The sequence below is a fragment of the Phasianus colchicus genome, chromosome 11, assembly GCF_987193195.1.
Source record: "Phasianus colchicus chromosome 11, bPhaCol1.hap1.1, whole genome shotgun sequence".
NCBI classification, from domain to species: Eukaryota; Metazoa; Chordata; class Aves; order Galliformes; family Phasianidae; genus Phasianus; species Phasianus colchicus.
This window is the reverse complement of record NC_143446.1, coordinates 9793992-9814842: the sequence shown is the minus strand read 5'-3', so window position 1 is coordinate 9814842 and position 20851 is coordinate 9793992. Positions and strand designations below refer to the sequence as shown.

The 20851-nt window shown below is 45.1% G+C and overlaps 1 protein-coding gene across 3 annotated transcripts in view; it reads right to left on the bottom strand.

Moving 5' to 3' along the window:
* The window catches only part of FLNB (filamin B), a 67706-nt gene that overhangs the window by 9364 nt on the left and 37491 nt on the right, over window positions 1–20851 (bottom strand). For 2 of the 3 annotated variants that reach the window (XM_031607955.2, XM_031607937.2), the window contains exons 17-39: window positions 20441–20531; window positions 20034–20203; window positions 17743–17860; window positions 16874–17136; window positions 15659–16256; window positions 15254–15427; window positions 14701–14863; window positions 14163–14323; window positions 12997–13164; window positions 11780–11903; window positions 11419–11575; window positions 10000–10189; window positions 8064–8311; window positions 7066–7140; window positions 6238–6340; window positions 5259–5399; window positions 3609–3737; window positions 2925–3098; window positions 2613–2771; window positions 2069–2272; window positions 1360–1512; window positions 897–1019; window positions 95–361 (exon numbers count right to left, since the gene is read on the bottom strand). In XM_031607955.2, the coding sequence (XP_031463815.2) occupies window positions 95–361; window positions 897–1019; window positions 1360–1512; window positions 2069–2272; window positions 2613–2771; window positions 2925–3098; window positions 3609–3737; window positions 5259–5399; window positions 6238–6340; window positions 7066–7140; window positions 8064–8311; window positions 10000–10189; window positions 11419–11575; window positions 11780–11903; window positions 12997–13164; window positions 14163–14323; window positions 14701–14863; window positions 15254–15427; window positions 15659–16256; window positions 16874–17136; window positions 17743–17860; window positions 20034–20203; window positions 20441–20531 (4153 nt within the window). The remainder of the gene's footprint in view (window positions 1–94; window positions 362–896; window positions 1020–1359; window positions 1513–2068; window positions 2273–2612; window positions 2772–2924; window positions 3099–3608; window positions 3738–5258; window positions 5400–6237; window positions 6341–7065; window positions 7141–8063; window positions 8312–9999; window positions 10190–11418; window positions 11576–11779; window positions 11904–12996; window positions 13165–14162; window positions 14324–14700; window positions 14864–15253; window positions 15428–15658; window positions 16257–16873; window positions 17137–17742; window positions 17861–20033; window positions 20204–20440; window positions 20532–20851) is intronic. The other variant, XM_031607946.2, reaches the window with a different exon arrangement.

Sequence of the window (20851 nt, the reverse complement as noted above, 5' to 3'; positions counted from 1 at the left end):
CTCAAGCTCTCCGAAGAGAGGTTCCTATAGAGACCAACAGAAACCATTTCATCTGTGCACAATGGGCAGCAGAAGTTGAGGGCACAGGACTCACCTGGGACACCCGTCTCTCCACGCTCCAGCCCTGGGCCTCCAGCTCTCACTTTATGGGCTCCTCCCTCTCCGAGCGGCCCCACGGTGAACTGGAAGGGGCTGCCTGGCACAGGCTGCCCTCTGTATTTGACATCCACTGTGTGGACTCCCATTTCTTGTGGCACAAAGCGGACACAGTAGGTGTTTTTGTCAACTTCTACTATTTCTGCATCGGAGCTTCTTCCAGAGGGACTAGTTACCTGGGCTGTCATGTCCCCACAGTCAATTTCTAACAGGGAAAGAATACAAAATGAGGAACAAGAGTGACAGAGTGGTTGGGTACTTCTTTTTTCAGCTGAGCTCAGCAGATTATGCCGCACAGATGACAGAAGGGGCAGGTAGGTGCTAGGCTGTATCTCAGCAGAGCAGCCAGCCCAACCAGTTACAGCTCACCAGGTGCTATGGAGGCGGATGAGGTTGGATAAGTGCAGCCAGCCAGAACTGCCCTACGTGATTCACTTGTGCCAGACAACAGTACAAACACTCAATAGCCAACCCCAGAGAGAGACTGAGCTGTGCAGCCCATTTTTCCAGATTGCTATACACAGAACAGATTAGGGCTTCCCTGGTATTTATATCTCCATACGGCGATCATGGATATGTTTATCTTTAGCAGTTCAAAGAGACCACATTACCAATGTTTCTCCCCTGAGCTGTCTTAACATGAGGATAACTCAACACTGAAGTTCTTATTTCCACTGCTTCAAGTACACCTACACTATGCAAGTGTAAGCTATGATTATAGGGAAAAGGATGCTGCTTACCTGGGATTTTTAGGTTCAGATCACATATGCTTCCAACTGTTGCAACAGAGGGAGCCCGTCTTGTTCGTGTGATGCTCTCCTTAACTCTTCCCTCACCACTTATCTTCACAGTAAATGGGCTGCCTGCAAGTAGCACAGCAAGTCATTCCTCCTCTGCTCACTGCATATTGCATATATTGCATCAAGGAGAAGAGTGAAAGTTTCTTCTAACTTGTAGCTTATCAAAGTGAGGGTCTTACAGCCAGTTTGCAGAAAAGTCCAGGTGAAATACAACCATGTAACCAAAATAGTTCTGGATTGTTGCATGGAGGGTACTGGTGAAGCCTCCTTGAATCTTTGGGTCTTAAAGTCTGAAGTCTAAAGTCTAAAGATCTGATCAGCCAACCCACCAGCAGTTCCAGCACTGGACAGCTAGGCAAGACTTCTGCTGTATTAAACTAAGATGCCAAACACTCCCACTTACCTGGAATATGTTCATCTGCAAATTTAGTGGACACAATGTACACGCCAGGTACAGTTGGAAAATAGGATACTTTGCAAGTTCCATCTTCTAGGTCTTCAGTTTGGATATCTACCTTGCTGGGTCCTTCAACTGCCAGCGAGATCCCACCATAACCTGCAACAGACATAAGTAACCTCACATTTCCATAGTGATAGTGATAGTATAAATATGACTGAAACCCAAAACAGTAGCTAGTCAGTAGCCAGCTTGTTTTAAAAAGACTGTGTGGGCACTGCATGATGTCTTAGAAGCGTTCTTGTGATCTGAATAGGCCAGAATATATTTAAGCATGCATTCAGCTCCTAAGACGTTCTGACCACATCCTTTCTATTTCACTAACGTTGAAATGTTAACTTCAAAGACTGGTCAAGGTTCCACATTAAATAAACACAAAAAATTGTATCTTCCTCATTTCCTTCTTGCTGTACACAACGATTCTTGACCCAGCTCCAACAAATGGAAGAAATCCTTTCTCAGTGATAGTCCTTGTTGACTGTAAAGTAAGACATTAGCTAAGATAATGAAAAGCATTTTATAAATTAATAGAGTTAATAACTGAGAACAAGAACAATGCATTATAAGCAGAATGCTTTGCAGCCTGCGACCTGGAGATCCCTTGTAGATGAAGACAACATTGTGCTTTAGAGAGTTCCTCTGCAAACAAACTAACCTGCATCTCTTGTGTCTACAATAAAGTCACACATTTCAAAGGTTCGTCCTTCTACCAAACCACGTCCATAAACTCTTGCTCGTCTGGCATCTCCTATCTCAGACTGGACCACCATGATTGTTACAGGGCTGTTTGGTACATGGTTCCCATTTTTTTTGATGCTAACCAGATGTTCTCCTACTTCCCGTGGAATGAATGAGATACCTACAAAGCAGAGAAATGTGACAAACTTATTCAATTTCTATGCACATTATACTTGATTATAAAGCCTTAATCACACCAAGAAATGAAATAGTAAAGGAACACTCTACACATATCAAAGTGTTGTTCTCAAGTGGGCCACAAAACATAAGCAGACAAGGAGTAGTTTGGTCACAACCTGGAATGTTAACAGAAGAGGTCAGCCTACTTCACCAGCTGCACCATTTGGTTTGACAACAGTCAGTCAGGAAAGTGTGGAAAAACATTAAGTCATCTTAAGTAATAAAGAAAACTGGAGGAGAGGCTGCTATACTTCTCTCAGATGATGGCTGTTAGGGCTTACCAATGTGGTTGTTGGGCAGCCTCTTCAGAAGACAAGGCTCATCACGACCTGATGGGGCTTTAATGCTAGCTGTCAGGAGACTGAGATCAGTCTCATTGATATCCAACAAAAACTCAGCAGCAGATCCAAGCTTAACTTGGGACCGTCTTCTGTTATCATCTGTGGAAATACAGAGAAATGAGTAAGAAAAATTAGGAGGTTAAATGCAGAACAAGTTGGAGGACTTCACTTTCCTGACACAAACCAGGCCCTCCATGCTACCAGAGGTCAACTTACACTCTTATGTGCTTCCCAGAAATATAAACTTCATACCTGTAATCTTGGCTGTGAATGGACTGCCTGGGATGTGCTTGTCATTGTACTTGACCAGTATGCTGTAGTTCCCAGGTAGAGTGGGCAGGTAGGTGACTGTGCACGTCCCGTCTTTGTTATCAATGCAGCTGATCTCTGCTTTGGAAGGTCCTTCAATAGCCAAGTCCAGTCCACCTAGGAAACACAGAGAACAGTATTTCCCTAAGACTTCATGAACACCAAGACCGAGGATATTTAAAGAGGAAGATTCAGAATGTGGTGCTGGAAATACAGCTCAGATTTACCTTTTCAAAGGAGAACAGCAAAGAGCTCAGGCCAACTCACCAAGGCCGCAACTCTACTCAATCTGTTAGATTTACTTAACAGTGATTCCAGATCCAGCTATCGTCTGCTAGATCTAGTTTGCCTTCAGTTTATTTTTAATCAAGTGAATCATTTGCACTCTATACCACATTTGAATGTACTGTTCTCAGGAAGAAGTAATAAAACACTTTTTACTGCACAAATGACACAGCTCGACGGAGGCCATTTTTGCATTATATTTGCACAAGTCATTGTTTACGTCACACCACAGATTCATACTTGAACAAACAAATGCAAATTGTGCTTCAAATTAATGCTGACCCACATCACACTTCTTAGAAGTTGCAAGCTTAGAGTTAGGTGGGTTTAAAGAACACTTACCTTCCTCTGCGTCTTCCGTGACAATGGTAAAGGTCGCTGGTTTATTGGCAACCCCATAAATGAGGCCAGGCCCATAAGCAGACACGCTGCCGCTGTTTGGATAATTCACATAGAACTGTAGAGGGCTCTCTAAAGAAAAAGAAAACAATAATCACTTCAAGGATTAGTGGCCTGAGCTACAAGAATGAAATAGGCATCAAGTTGCTTTAACCCAGCGGGATCTTATGCTTATTCACTACCACATTCTTCAGTGCTACTCTCACCAGTTGATATTTGAAGAACCTTTACACCACTCTAGTGCACTTTAAAATGAATATGCCTCTCCTTTCATCTTCAAAAGATACTGCTCCACAGTTTAGTCATGACAAAGCGCTACTTCAATTACCATAGATAAGCTTAAATGATGCTGTAAAGGGTCTTACTCATCAGCAGTTTATATTTAGCATATTAAATCAGAGCATGACTCAGAGAAGCAGTCTTTCAATTCAGATACTAATCATGAATTTGGGCAGCTCAGAATTAGGAACGAGCACTGCACATTGCCTGACTCAATGAACCTGAACAAGCAAATTTGAAGGGTATCCAGAAACGCATTTGCCAGCCTGAGATTAGTAAAGCTGGTGCGCAAGAACAAGAAGTACAGTCACCAACAGCCAGTAGAGTTTCAAAAAAAGCACAGACAGCTTCCAAGTCCAAAGCTAGATTCTGCAGCTGAGACAGAAGCAAGCTTGATTCATGACAGCCTTCAAGAAGGAAGCACTGAGGCACAGCATCCCCCTGGCCAGGCACAGGACAATGGTCTCATGGAGCCCGTATGTCAGCCAGTTTGGAACTCAGAAGTACTATACACAAACACAGTACTGAAGCAGCACTATGCATCATGTTATATGAGCTCCTTGCTTCAGCCAGTTTCCATGCCCCAGCAGAACCAGCAGCCCAGTGGAGCTGGCAGTTCTCTGCCCCATATCTGCACACCGTGCCACAGAGCTGCCCTGTTTCCCCAATGCCTGTGAGGCAGCCCGAGCTGCCAGGGGGGGCAGAGTGCCAGTGGGGAGCTGCAGGAGCTGGGGAACTAAGGACAAAAGAAGAGAAGAGAGAATGAAAGGCAGTGGTTTCTTTTTGTATAGAAGCAGCCAAGAAGAAAGAAAGATTACAGCACAGCGTGCATGTGTGCTTTATTTTATTGCACTGAGATGGAAAGAGTAACTATAGTGTTTTAGCCACTTGGTCCTCTGCACAGATTGTAGCTTTTATGCCAATGCAGTTTTAAGGATATACACGTACTGTAACTATTAGTTTTGCTGAGCAACAAGGCAGTAAATTTCAACCCCCCAAAAAATGGTATTTAGAAAATTGTATGTTTCTTCCCCATAGTAAAATGCCACAAAAGCTAGTTTCCAAAACCAAAATCCATTTTAAGCCTGGCTGGTACTATGAAACCACAATGGAAGCTCACATGTGCCTGCTCTTACTCCTTTGCTTTAGTTTTTCATCAGACTGCGTGCAGATGAACTGCTGCTGAGTGCTAAAATGTCTCAAGCAACTTTTGCAGCAGTGCTACAATGAGGCTACAGAAACCTTAGCAGGGAAACCATGTGTTCACAGGATGCTGTGCTCAGCTCTGTCAGCCACCTGCTTTGTCAGACTTACCTGGGATGTGATTTCCCATGTATTTTATGTGCATCTCATGCAGCCCCACTTCTGTAGGAGCATATCTCACTGTTACAGTGCCATCCTTGTTATCCACAATGTCTGGTGTATCAGTTTTTCCGGAGGGCATGTGTACTTCACCTACGAAAAGGCACCATGTGAGTCACAGGAGGAGAAACTGCCTGCTTCCCCTCTCCCACCCACAAAGAATTGTCTAGCCGTTTTAAGCAAGCAATTGTTAAACTACTTACCCACAGGCACAAACAGGAGACTAATGGGAACACTAAACAGACATGTTTTCTACTAAAGCTACATGAATACAGCACAGCAGTAGACATCTGGCAGGCAGTTCTGTGACCTTACAAACTCCACAGGCAGGGCTGTTGGCTGCATCCACTGACATTTGCATGGTGAGTCCCAGAAAAGGCACTGATGGGCTTCACTGCAAGATGCTCTCCCTCTGCAATCAGGGACAGAGCATGGCTTGGGGAGGGATGGCTGAGCCAGGGCAAGAGCACCCAGCCCACACGTGCAGCTCAGCACAACAGGGTGCTGCCAGGTGATGCTTGTGCAGAAGAATCATAGAATCCTTATGGTTGGAAAAGACCACTAAGGTTGTTTAGTTCAACTGTTGAGAAGGCTTGACTGTTTTGGAGAAGGGACACGGTGGGGTGAAGGCCAATCAAGTATGTATATAGTTGCTCTGGAGGGTAAAAATCAGCAGCTGGTCCTGCAGTGCAGAACTTCCCAGCCCAGCCCCAAGGGCAGCAGCAGCACCAAGAATTCAGGGCATCACAGGCGTATCCCACTCAAACCCCAGTGGATGCCACTTGATGTGAAATTAAGCAACTGAGCTCCTGGCGTAATACAATTCTCCTCTGCATGCTATGGTCTCGACCACACAGACTGCTAGCTGCAAATGGACAAACGTGCTCACAAAGGGCAAAGCCTTCCCAACAAGCTCCACATCCTTTGGTACCTGTTATTTCTCCTTTCCTTACAGCAAAGGGGATAACCATATCGAAGGGCCGGAATCCCATGCCGTTCATGTCGCCAACTGGTACATAAGCCTCTTCTGTGACCTGTGGGAAGCAAAAGGCTCGATCACATCACAACCAAAGGCAGCACAAGGGAGCTGAGCACTGAGCCACCCCGCTGTGAGCAGAAGCAGGACAAGGCGCGGTGATTATGGTGGTCAGCAGCCACTGGCTGGGGCTCAACTAGAGCATCCCGTCAAGCTTTCCTCCATAACACCACATCGCAGAGCAGAGCAAATCAAACATGGTGCGGATGGAAGGCATGCTGGAAAAAAGTGAGTGGTCAACATGGAACGCAAGAGCGTGGGAGACAACGCAGCGCACGCAAGACCCAGAGTGGCTCCATCGGAAAGGATTTAGTTGCTTAAGGCCTGGAAGAGAAAGTGATTTGAATGTGGCAGAGTGATTGCAACACAAAATTGACAACAGAAACAAGTTTCACAATGCGACTCTGGACTCAAGACACGGTGCTATTTTACTGGAAAATCAGAGCGATGCGGTCAGGTTGCTTTTGCCAACAGGAGACATTGCAGAAGTAGAAGCTGTAGGTGTAATGATCCTCTTCGTATTTAGGATGTTACTGAGAGTTTACTTGGAGACTCCCTTCAAGCAGCATGGAAAAAACAGGGCTGGATTCCGAGAACAATTGATCAAATAGAAAGAATGAATACAATGACCAGAAAGAATCAAGCAGTCCCAAGAAGCAGGCTGTCATCTGAAATGGAACACAGATGGGGGAAAACAACCAAAAAAAAGTAAAAATTGTGTACCCAAGGGCGGAATCCGGGGGGGGACGCACCCACTGTCTCCTGCGACCGCACAGCAGCATCATCTGCATCTACAGCCTGGTCAGTGGTAAAGGCAGGTTAGCATTGTTCCTGTCTCAGCACTCCTCATGTTTCACACAACATGACCCGCCTGCTGCTGGGCACCTTCCTCCCCCCACCCGCACCCACCAGGGAGATATGGGGAGACAGTCACCCATGCAGCCAAAGGGACAAAGCCAGCCCTGGGAGGCTTGGAGGGAAGCTGGAGAGCAGCACCTATGCTTAGGTGGAACTGAGTTTCAGAGATGCTTCCTTATGGGACTGGCACAGGAAGGGAGGCGAGAATCTTAGGCCTGAGACTCTTTGTGCACAACTCAGCCCATATTCAGCTAGAGCCCCTGCTACCCTTCTGCACTTCGTTTCCAAGCTTTTGCTCAAAGGGCTTCTGTGAGCCCTCAGAGGCACCTAGCTTGTTCCCAGCAACACACCGGGGTTTTGTTTGCTTTTTAAACCTAAGCATGCTGAAGGATTGCATGCGGGAAGGGATGTAATTAGGAGGGGAATTTGGCTGTAACACTTTAGCGAGCATTTGCAAATCATTTTTAAGTGTGAGCTAACAGCCCGCTTCCTCGGGATCTGTCAGCACACTGTTTCTTACCTTGGGGTCAATGTTATAGAGTGAAAGACAGACAAGTCAGAGCACTGTAGCTGACAAGAGCTAAAATAATTGGTCTTAGAGGCTGATTACAACCACTCTTACATAGTTTAGAAAAAGAACTACATGGTCAGGAAATGAAACATTTTGGACCAGAGCAGCCAAGCTTTCACCCTGCGATGGCTCACCTAACTGCTCGAAATAACAAGGAACAAGGACCCATTAGCTCCTGCTGGTCTAATAAACGCCAACAAAAATTTACACGCACACAGAGTTAACCTATCACTGAATAAAACGTGGAAGCAGGAATCCAAGTGGGAGGTATCTGTGAGCAGAGCTGGCTTACCATCACAGTGAAAGGACTGTTGGGAATGTCCACCCCACCGAAGCGGACGTAAATCACGTAGGTTCCTGGTTTGGCAGCAGTGTAGAAGATATCATAAGTCCCGTCTTCGTTTTCAACAACGTCTGCCTCAGCTTCTGTCCCATCTGGCGTCAGGACGGTGCACGTCACTTTTCCCTTCCCTGCTGATTTGGCGTCCACCACAAAACCAACTTCCTCACCAGTCCTCACTGTGGGTGCAATTCCAGGACCTGCAAGGCAAGTTTTGGGGCAGAAACCATTCAGAGGGCTGCCTCGAGGCAGGCAGCCCGGCACCAAGCACCCCACAGATGCTCTGGGGAGCAGATGTACAGCAGGGACACTCGCAGTGGGCACAGTAGCAGCCAGGGCCACGTCTCCTTTTACGTTACCAGCCAACCATTTTCCACTGTTTTGCCACACATCCAAAAAAATCATGAAACAATGCCCAAATCGAGCAGATCCAGCCTGAGGAACGCTATGTTTAAATGAGAGCTATTAACTCATGTTTGCACTGTGTATTTGATACTTGTGTTTTTGACCACCGCTTGTTACTGGGTAAATGGCTCGCTTTCAAATGGCAACAAACCTGTCATTTTAATACCTGAGCAGTATTCCAGCATCCACTCCTACAGTGATTGCATTTCAGCTTTGCAGCAGAGACTCAAAGGCACTTCTTGGAAATGGGAAATTTAAACTGGCATCTAAGAGGAATTGCCATTACCGTTATTATGAATAGTTAGCAACTTGAGTTACTTGGAACAGCATCAGATTGAGCCATTAAGGTCTCTTTTAAACAAATTTTGAAGCAAAGGGGATACCTGCCGCTCTGTTTTTTCCATTGTGCCAGGAATATATCTCTGGTTTAAACAGGCCTGAGAGCAGCCAGCTGCTGGCCTGACACCAGGTACGCTCTCATGCACAATTCAGGTCGGTACAATGCTCAGACACTCTCACGGGTCTACAACCACAGATTAAGTTTCCCTGTTCAATTTGGCCTTGCCCAATTTATTTAGAAATCCTGGACCTAACATTCAGTGATGATACCATAACTAGTTCCTACCCATACTCCTCCCCATAGCCTCTGGCTGGCTGGGAGGTGGCAGCGGGCTGTGGTGGCTCAAAACTGCATGGTGACCATCTGGCCTGAGAATGGGTAAGGACTGTAGCTATAAATGAGCTCCAATGGCAAAAAATTTGGAATCCTTCCCCTCTGTCGAGGCACTGATTTTTGAGGCAGAGGTTTTTGAGTATACTAACTTCTTAACCTTGAAGATCCCTTTTTTTTATTTTTAACACCTCTTCCAAAATCCCACCTTTACCCTGGCCAACCTTGATCAGACAGAAAGGCAGCAGAGAACACTATCAGTAATACCCAGCCTGAACAGGATTTGCTAGTCTTGAAGCACACAGCCAACTACTTATACCCCCAACATTAATTCTGCTTTTGTTCAGAATGAAAAGCTTCTTGCAACGCTAGCAGTGCAAGGAGTCTGAATGCAGGGAACATGTGCAGATGTGTTATTTTTAAATCAACCTCACTGCAATTCTCAACAGAATTTACCTAGGCCAAAACAAGCATCAAACTTCAGTTGCATCTGGCTCTTTATAACAACACCCCAGGCAGTCTGAAAGATTTTGCTGGAGACTACAAGAGATTCCTGTTCACCCATGGGGTGGAGGGTTCTTTATCTGTATGAAAAACCCTCTTGTAAGAGCAGCCAGATTACACAAGACTCTCATGTGTTCTACCATAGCAAACCCCTTGTGCTTTTTCTCCCTTCAAATTAGCATTTTTTAAGAATTCCCTCTCATTAGATGTTGCACAGGGAGCACGTGCAGTCTGTCACACCAACCGCACAACCCTCTGATGGATGCTTTACACCACATACAAACAACAGCAGTAGACCCCAGCACACACCTGTGGCCAAACACTTGCTGGCATCCCCTGCTGGAGACGCCCGGATTCGGTAGGGAGAGGATGGGATGTCATCCCCACCGTACTTCACACCAATCGTATAGCGGCCCGTTTTGTCAGGGACGTAGGTCACTGTGTATGTGCCATCCTTGTTGTCATGAATGTCCACTCTCTTGGGCTTGCCCTCTTGGTCCTGAGGAAAGCAAAGCAGATTTAGGCACTCTGAAGTCAGTCAGGATTCTCTTCAGCAGGACAGCAAAGCTGTTCACAATGATACTTAGATAGTCTCAAAGAGGATCAGAAATGAATCAGCAGGAATTGACTTCCAGAAGCAAGGACATGTCAGATTACTGTAAAACAGTCAGGGCTATCAGTAACAGTCCTTTACATGATACCAAGCAATGCTCCTCAGTGAGGCACTCAGCTCCTGAGAGCTTGCAGGGCCTGCACTTAAGAGCAGGCCCACATAGTCCCTTCAACTACCACTTCTACACTGAATATAAGGATCTGTGCTTTAGCATCAAGCTTTCTTATCTAAAACCACAATCAGCACTCTGCAAAATGCTTCTGAAGAACCCCCAGCTTTCAGAGCAACTTAACTGTGAAGTATAAGCACTTTGGAAAGCCTTCCAGAGTTGCTCACACAGAGAGCTACATGTTGACGCCTTCCTGTAATAAATGACTTTAATTGACAAGGGTACAGTATAAGCTGCAAAGAACTTGAGATTTCAGGTACAGTGTGAAAGAGCTTGCTCCTTCCAGAGAAACATTTGACATTCAACAGATCAGAACCAGAAATTGTAGCAAACAAATGCATTCCCACCACACAGGGCTTGTAGAACTTGATCTTCAAAGCTGTAGCCATGCTGGGAGCTCTGATAAGTAATACAGATCCTTCAAGGACACACTTACATTCCAGAATAAAGCCAATCGCTTGGCAGCACCCTGAGCAGATGGGATAGCATGGGAGCAAGAATGCAGAACAGCAAGTACAGCCACCATGCCATGACCTAGGCATGCCAGGGCTGAGAAACGTGCTTTATGACCCACTAAACAGAGACCTTTCTGCAGAGGCCACAGAGACCAAGCATCAGAAACGTCAGGGAAAGCAATAACTAAGTCAAATAAAAACATTCCTGTAGTATCTCTTTAAGTGGCTTATGATTTTGAGTAACCTTGAGGGAAACTTCTTTTTTAATTTCTCATCACACACTGCTCAGTGTGGAAGTTACAATGTGGCCTTGCTGAACCACACTGATAGAAGGCTGTCTCCATCTCAAATTCCATCATTTCTGTAATCTTGTAAGAAGCTGTACTTATCTCATTTGGGTAATTTGCAGAGTGTAAGGTTAATTATAAGCCAAATATAGTACAGAGGATGACTAAGGCAGAGGTGTCCTGCATGGCTTTGCAGTTACTCACAGTTATCTGCACAGTGAGAAGTCCCTGCCCGGCATCTTTAGCATCCACAGCAAACTCCACAGGCAGGCTGGCTGGTATGCCATAGGAACTGAGACCTGGTCCACTCGCTGTCACTTTACTGGCATCATATGTAGGAAGCACTTTCACCTTGAAGGGGCTGAAAGAGAAACCCATTATTGATTTCTACTCCTAAAATCAAGGTTGATCATTACTGCAGTACACAGTGGATGGGTGGACAACTCAACAGGCACTGGCACTGCTACCAGCTTTACCTGAGTCTTTAACATACGCCCAGCCAATCCCTGGAACACAATCAGTCAGGAATTCCTCAGGTTACCTACGTTTATCCTTAGCACCTTACCTGCGAGGAATCTCTTCGTCTGCATATTTGACAGAGATCATGTATGGTCCCTCCTGTGTAGGGGTGTACACCACTGTGTGGGTGCCATCTCCATTGTCTACTACATTAACAGGCTCCACAATTCCTAAAAAAGCAACAGATAACTTTCTCAGCTGTACTACTATAATTCAGTTCCTCATCAGCCATTTGCTGTATGAAGCTCCAAGATGTTCTGCTGATTTACAGTTTGCAAAAAGCTAGGTTTATTTATTTATTTTTTTAAAAATGAATGCAGTCAGCACGGATCAGTTTCCCTTATTTTGTATTCAAGAGCCATTGGTTCAAGATAGATCTGTCATTCACTGCTCTTTGGATTCCGATCTTATTGTAAACAATAGCTATCATGAAAATACTGGTGAAAAATCTGCTTTTCTGCAGCCAGGTCAAGGGCAATTACTCAAAATACATTAAAGGTCCTCCCAGAAAGAAAACGAGTAGGTAATGGTTATAACTGCCTGAACAGTCATTTACAAGATTACATACTGAGATTCACTGCACAGAGTCGAGCCTTAAAGCCAGTTAGTGCATAGCATTCATCAATTTGAGTCAGGTATTAAGAAAGGTAGGCTCACTGCCTAGACAGGAGAACCCTGCAAGCTGCCAAAGTTCTAAGAAAGCAGGATCAATTATTTCAATTTGCATCAAGCCAAATCTACTGCAGATTATGTGACATATCAGCACAGATCACACAAAGCAGCCTGTAATTACAAGTTGGCTTGAAAACACAGGAAGGATTAGCAGTATAGCAAGTGCAAAAGAAATATATAGTTGTCATGGAAAGCCTTGAAAGAAGCACAGTTTGCTCCCACTCCCTCCCTCAGATGATTCCTTGCTGTTGCCAGTTAGATTTCTGAGCGCCAAAGCTGCCATTAGTTAGTGAGAGTTCAAACCTGTCGCAGTGTCACCCTTTGGATCACCCTTAAGAAAATCCGAAAGGTTTTTCAATGGAGAGCGCCATCCCTGGGAATCCGTCTCATCCACTAAAATAAAGAACTGTTACCTGGAGGGCACTCACACAGGGTGACCTGACCCTTGGGCAGTGAATTGGCTCTTGCTTGCTAGCAAGGGGCTGAGGGAAAATCATCAAGTGGCATCACCACCCCTGCAAGCAGGGCCAGGACCATACTCCCCACCCCAATGTAGATGGATACAGCCAGATGCAGCGCTTTGGTTCTTACCTCTGGGTCCTGCCACCACCACCTCCAGGGGTGCCACTCCTGCCTTGCTGGTGTCCACAGTAAAGGACTGTGGGATTTTGGCTCGAACAGCTGTTCCCAGGCCTGGTCCTGCAATCTTCACCTTGCTGGGATCCACAACATCCTTCACAGGAACCTTGAAAGGACTGCCTGGAAGTTAACACAAGTGGTGTTGAACAACACAGATTGAACAGTTTCAGGAAAACGCCCACATGAATGCAAATGGTTGGCTATGGCTTTGGGACTGGGCCTCTTTCATACCACAGACACTTCCATAGCACTCAAATAAGACAAGTTACAGATAAAAGACAGCACCAGCTCAGCCTTCACTATGCACTAAATCAATAAAGAATAAAATTCCCAAGGCACAAGCAACTGATCAAAACACAGACTCTCGTTTCCTTCACATTTTATCAATTTCAATATGTTGATGAATAAAAGAGGGCCAACAGGACAGAACCAGCTCCCTCTGAACGTCTGGGAAAGGACACCTAGCTATATGCTGTATGACAGTGTGTAAGCACACACTGCAGCAAAACGTGCCTGGCATTTAGGAGCATGAATTAATGGTCTCGAGAAAAACATCCTTCTTCTAATTGTAAGCTGCTGGCTGCCAGATGTATCTGGAACATTGCTTAAACCACTTCAGCTTTGCATCCACTGCAAACACACAGACAAATGCTTGTTTTCAGAACAGTCACTGCTTTCTGCAGTGATCAAAACTTGTAGCATTTAATATAACCCCTATGGCAATATATGCTTAATATATTGTGAGTTCCCATGACAATATTTAATATAATCTCCATTAGACTATTTTACTGCAGAACAGTCTTGAAGACATACACAAATGAAAGGGATTATTTTCTTACCCCAACAAGTTGCGCATTACTAAAATCACATACCCCCTGCCCCAACACAACCAGAATGGGCTCTATCAGTTGTTTGTTAAAGCTAGTACCCTTTTTCTTACTCCACCCATCTGGATACACTTTTTTGCTCCTCTCACCCAGATGCTACAGTTTCTGCCTTTATTCTCGGGAAAAGCAGAACATCACAACCTCAACATCCCCCAAGCAAGAGTAAGACAAAGCAAAGGCACCAACTCAACACTTTTCTTCCTTTGAAAGCCACTGAACAAGTGCTCTTACCAGGAATATGCTCTCCCCCATATGTAATATTGACATCGTAGTCTCCTGGAACATAAGGAACGTACTCAGCACTGCAGCTCCCATCCTTGTTGTCTTTACAGCTGATTTTAGACTCTGAAGGCCCCTCAACAGTTATTCCAAGGCCACCAATTCCTGCCCCTCTGCAGATGAGAAAGGCACATTGTTAGAATTACCCCTTTGCTGCAGCAGCTTCACTGCACTCACACTACATTTCTGCCCTTCTGGAAAAGCAGCAACCTCACTTCTGATGCCCTGCCTTTAGCGTGCTCTGGAATGCAAAGCAGTTCAGCATAACCTCGCTGACATTTCCCAGAATTTTATCCTCAACCATTATCAGCTCATAACCTCTGCAGAACAGAGAGCTCAGTATCCTATGAGGTAGCAAACACATTAATCAAGAGGACATAGTTTGGTTATTTTATAAATATTTGTACCGGTTTTAGGATCTTATGTTGCAGAGCCCTCCATGCTCCTCCCTCCCTCAGATATTCTCGAAAGATCAAGTTGGCCTGGTTACCTGGTGACAACTGAAAAGGCATTTGGCTGATTTGTGAAAGCTTCTTTGAGTCCAGGTCCTTGTGCCTTAACACGTGATGGATGGCAGCCCTCCGTCACATTCACTCTGAAGGGACTGTTTGGCACAGGCACGCCATCATATGTTACACTGACTGTGTGTGGACCTGTTAGAGGAGGAGGAAAACATGTTCTGAACTCCCTAAATATTCTGCTTGCATCACTCCTACAAGATCCTACAGATTTAGATGTCAGGAGGTAGATAAGACCTTCCTCCTGCATTTCACAAGACTTTAGCAGCGTTTCGTAACTGAGAAGCCATCTATGTGCTGTTTTGAAGATAAGCTACTGTAAGTCATTTCTTCAAGTTAAAAGAGGTATTTTCTGCAGAATTAGCTCCCCCGCTTGCAAAAATCCCTCTGAGAATGCCAAGAAGTTCCTGGCAGACCTCAGCAGTTTGCCAAATGAAAGTATCAGAAGCGTTGCTTGCTGCTGGATTTCCCCTCTCAAGTTTTCTTTTTTTTTAAAAAAAGACAAAAAACAACCACAGAGGTTACCCTTTTCAAATGGTGTGTACTCCACTGCATATGTCCCATCGGCATTGTCTTGGATCTGACAGTCTGTGGGGGAGCCGGATGGGCTTGTGATCTGTGTCCTGATGTGGTCACCACCAGCTTTCGTTAGAGGTCGGGCATCCACAGTGAACTCCGTTGTAGCTTCTCGGAAGACATCTGCAGGATAATGTTTTGAAGGGTCATTTCAAGAAGCACACTCATTTCAGACAACAGAACATTTTGTGAACCAGCAAGATAAACAACATTTGGGAACATAATGAAACATATCCTTCAAGGGTTGCCATGGGAATATGCAAAGCTATTACAACTTGCATTGCTCAGAATTCTCGCTGGGTAAAGGATCTTAAATCCTAAGAGCTCTGATAACAGGAATGAGGTTGCTCTTACCTTTCCCTTCCACTCCGGGCCCAAACACTTTAACTCTGCTTGTGTCCACAGCTGGCTCCACTTTGACCCGAGCAGGGAATTTAGGCACTTGCTCTCCTCCATATTTCATCTTGATTGTGTACATGCCAGCTGAGAGCGGCACATATGTCACAACATAGGTCCCATCCTTGTTATCATCAATCTGGATCTCAGCTTTGGAACCAGTATCCGACACTATGTCCACCCGCAGGTTACCAGGACCTGCTTCTGTACAGTCAACATTCAGCAGCCCTGCCTCACCTACTTTGCCACGTTCGAGACCTGGTCCTGTGGCAACGACCTTAGAGACATCAAATGGCATTTCTATGTCTGCTTTGAATGGTGAACCAGGAATGTGAACCTCTTCAAAGAGGATGTTTACAAAGTACTCTCCAGGCTTGGTAGGCAGATAGGAGACAGAGCACGTTCCATCGCCGTTGTCCGAGCATTCAATCTTAGCTTCACACGGGCCTTCCACCGTCAAACCCAAACCTCCAGTTCCTGCCCCTTTGGTATCTATTGTAAATTGAGCTGGTTTTCCAACGAGGCCTCCTCGAAGACCTGGCCCGTGAGCTTTTACCTAGGAGAGAATGTGCAGCTCAGATACTAATTCTTTCATACTGCTGTACCACAGATGACCTTAGACAGACTAGTTAATACGTAAGACTTGACTAATAAGCTCTTAAAAATACATATAAAGCAAAGTTTCCTTTGCCACTCTTCCCAGTCAACATAAAGCTGGTATATCTTTCCTCCAAAGAAGTTTCTAGGCAGATATTCATACCCTTGCCACAGCTGTTTTTATCTGTCACTAACATAAGGGGTAGGCATGCTGAATAATGGATAGCTGTACGGAATTACTCTTGAAATTTATTTCTCCACAAAGAAGCATCTCAATTAATACATTTGATATGTATTACATTGGTCATGAAACCAACTTCTATTAAGTTAGAACACATGCATGTGCCACACTGTGCAAACTGCCTGCAGAATTAGTTCAAAGTTATTCCAAATATTCCAATTCTTAAAAATTGACTTCCATGAGTCATGGAGTCTTCGAATGAAACTGAAATGAAACAATCTCTGAGAAAGGATGTTCCAGGGTCTAGTTTGGCCAAATATAAGTCGGGCATCATGCGACAGCACAATTCAATTTTCCATTACTAGCTGTTGTTACAGCCATTACTATTTACTTACCTTGGAGGGATCTGGAGGCAGAGTGGCCTCCACAGTATAGGGGCTGCCTGGGATTGGATTGCCATCGTAGCTCACATCCACCACATACAATCCTTCCTCTCTTGGGATGTATTTTGCTGTACTGCACTCCTTACCCAGAACTGGCTCCACCAGACATGGTACAGCTTTCCTCATAGGACTGGAAATATTAACATCCAGTTTACCTTGTCCACCAGCTCCTCTGGTGTCAATTACAAATTCTTGATCCTTCCCTACTTCCACTCCTGAAAAAAAGACCAAAAAAATCTATATTGCTACATGAAGTATCGAGTGGTTGACAACACTCCAAGAAATCTCTTATGCAATATTAGCAAGGGAGCAAGCATTGCCAGAGCCCTACTCAGTCTACATCCTTCCACATGAAAAAGAAAAAAATTAAATAACAAAGTGCCTTGGTTAATCAGAAGCTACAAAGCTACAGTGCTAAACAAGGCTGTAAGGCATGGCCAGTCAGTAACAGAGAGGCTCTTCTAAGGAACACAACATTTTACAGCCCTTGTTCTGCTTTCAGAAAATGAGACTATATGAATGAAATTCCACACTTAAGATGTTACATCTCTTTGAACAGTGACCTAGCTCCAGAGAAACCAAATTATATCAGCAAGTTGCCGGTCTGGTGAGGAGTCCAGCCCCATTCACCACCAGGGACTACACCCCAACACTAACCTTGCCCACACTGTACACACAGCTGGTTTTTCCCCTTAATACAACAAGTTAAAGAAAATGTGTTTTGCCCCCATATGTTTCATTGGAACACGTCAGTGGACATACTGAACAAGGAAACACTTCAGAAGTAGGCCATGGGGCTCCCAAGCCAATGTTGTACTTACTGTTTTCAAGTCCATTAACTTTAACTTTGCTCAAGTCTAGTGGAGCAGCAACTCCCACAGTGAAAGGGCTTTTAGGGATAGGATCTCCACCGTACGTTACCAGAACCTTCATTGGTCCCTAGTTGGAGAATTGATGAGTTAGCTTAGTGTCTCACTTCACACAGATGCACTAATACATAACCATTTCATCACCTAATCCATTTCGGCTGGGTGCTGCAGACAGGTATCCCGCCCCACTGCACCACAGCCACACCACAGCCCAGCCTGTGCTGAAGCTGCTTTATTATGGCATTTCAAATACCAGGCTTTAAGCTGTACAAGTCAGAAAGATTAATGCTCTTGTGTATTTTGGCTGAAATACTGCACAGCTATGGCAAGTTTCAGCCCAAGATGTGTGTTCCTTTTATTCTCTTTTACCACAGTCCATATTTTAGCTATACTCACTGTTTGCTTACTTTTCATTCTTGGCCAGTTCAGCTCCCAAGTGAAATAATCATGGATGTTTCACATAGGCTTGTGAATAGCTTCCATGATTATTCTTAGCTGTTTTTGGAAAACACACATACGGGTAGCTGTAGCAACATCACACGTGAGAGAGATAAGCCTGAGCAAACAGCATTAAACCAAGGTTCCTCCACTGCTGACACGGTCCCTCAGGAACTTAACTACCTAGCCAATCCTCCAACCACTCCACAGAGTCCAGAGTCTCATCGACCTGCTCTTAGATAAGTTCCTGCTGACAAACCCTAGGAAGGCAGGGTTCAGGACTGATCTACATGTTTGCAGCCTGGAGGGAAAGCAAGGCTACTAATTTACCACACAGCTTAATTTCACTTCTTACTAACCACTGTTCTCCTGCCACTACTATCTGTGAGCATCTCCTATAGGGCCACAGCTCCTCTGTGACCCAAGGTGCTCCCTTGGATGCAAGATTCCAGCATGCACACACAGCCATATACTCACACTCCACAGCCAGGGAACTTATTCTGACTCTCTGTACGAACACTACCAGCTGAGATGCCCCCTATAGCACTGTAGAGCTATCCCTACAGCATCCAAATGCCTCAGTCCAGCAGTCAAAGCTCTGTTCTTATAGACATGAAGGGCAGCCAGGTCTGTCCATGGCTTTGTGAAATCCAAACTCAATCACTAATGAAACTATCTCTCCCGAAAAGGTAATGAGCCAGAGGGTTTCTAAATCTGGCAACAGGGTGCAGTAATCCTGAGCACAACCCCTGTGGAGGATACCTGGTTGTGGTACGTGACCTGTCTCACCTTCACTTTTTGCATGAAGCATTTACTGCTCTTACACAGCTGCAGAGTTGCTCCCTTCTGCACACCAACCCTGACTGAAAAAGCAAAAGCCTTTCCAAACAGACACACCAACCACATCCTCAGACCATGCAACTGCTTTATCCAAAAACAAATGCTAGCTCTGTGGTGTGTCCAAGAATGCTAATCCAGCACTATCAGACAAACAGTGCTGCAGACTTCTGTATCAGTTCATTTTTACACAGCTACATTCAAGGAAGTCAATGCGGTTGACCAAGTAGCTCACTTGTTTGCTCAGCAGAGTACAGACATCAAAACACTTTCATCTCACCACTACAGTACCTAAGTCTTTAAAAACAGACAAGAATTAAGCATAGCATAAGGAAAACTATTTCTAGTTATTAGCAGCTTCCACTTTAATGGTGTTGCTAGGAAGTATCTGTCTGAACCAAAACAAGTTCAACTAAAGTTTTTTCAACCCACGGGCAAACCTCAAATACAAGCAAAATACTTTGGCCTGTTTAATCTGCAGCCCAGCTTCCCTGCCCAATTCCTTCACTTCTCTGTTTGGAAGTCACTCAAATGCTGTACTTTTTTTTTTTTTACCACACTCCAGTCTGCAGCTGAGCAGAAGCAGGCTGACAGCCACACCCCACAGCTCCAGCAAAGCAGGGGTGGCAGCTGGCCCCAATTCAGATCCCAGAATGGGTTGCCACCTTTCCCTTTCAACTGATAAGGCAGCAAAAAGATACCACCATTGTGCAATGGCAATATGAGCCACGTGCTGCTACTTCAATATCTCACTTGGTCCCAGAAAAGAAAACAGTGACAAACCACCAATAACTAAACCAGAAATCCATGCCACTGCTTTCCAAACCCCACTGTCCTGCAGGCTTTGTGTCAGGGGAACAGGACACCAGGTTTTAACTACAGGTTCCCCCGTGCACAGCACCAGGTCACAGTGCTACAGCAACATGAGCCGCTGCCTTTTGTACTCCTACCAGAGTGCCCAGACCTACCTGCTGTATTGGAGTGTACCGGACAGTGTGGGAATAGTCGTAGTTGTCAATGATGTCCACATCTGCCACCGCCTCTCCTGGCACAGGGCTGCTGAACTGCACATCCAGTGGTGCCTTCCCAGCTCCCTTGGTGAACACAGTGAAGTGGGTTGGCTTGCCATTTTCCACACCTGAAGAAAAATGTTAATTTTAATTTATGCGGAGCTCACACACAGAAACTCTTCCCAAGAAGCATTCAGTACCTATAAATCCCACTCAAGCAAAAAGCCAAGAGAACAGAGTCCTTTCCAGTCGCCTGCCACCCCTACCAGCTGCAGCCAGCACCACACTGCTGAACCCCAGCAGTGCACAGTCATGCAGTGGGTGCCCCACAGCGTTGGCTGACAACACCTCCCCCTAGGTCTCACCAGTTTTGCTCAGCCCAGGTCCTTCGGCTTTCACTTTGCTGGCATCATGAGAGGGGTCCACTTTAACTCTGAAAGGACTGGCAGGAATTTCCTGCAACAGAAATACAGCTCTAAATAAAACCAGGTCACTCCTCATTACTCAAACTAGACAGATAAAATTGAAGCAGAAGCATCTTAAAACAGTTAGCTCCAGCAGCATCTCACTTAAATGTTCCACCTTACTGGTGGAGTACTCAAAGTCTAGGCCAAAGTTAACAGCTGGACTGCTTGCATGGGCTTTTCCCACTTTTTTCTTTAACAACTTATTTTTGTGCCCATTCCTTGCATAGTAATTTAGGTTTTCTACCATTTAGAAAATAGCTCTGCCTTGCATCTAGACCCAGCAGGTAAGCTAGCACTGATACCACACTG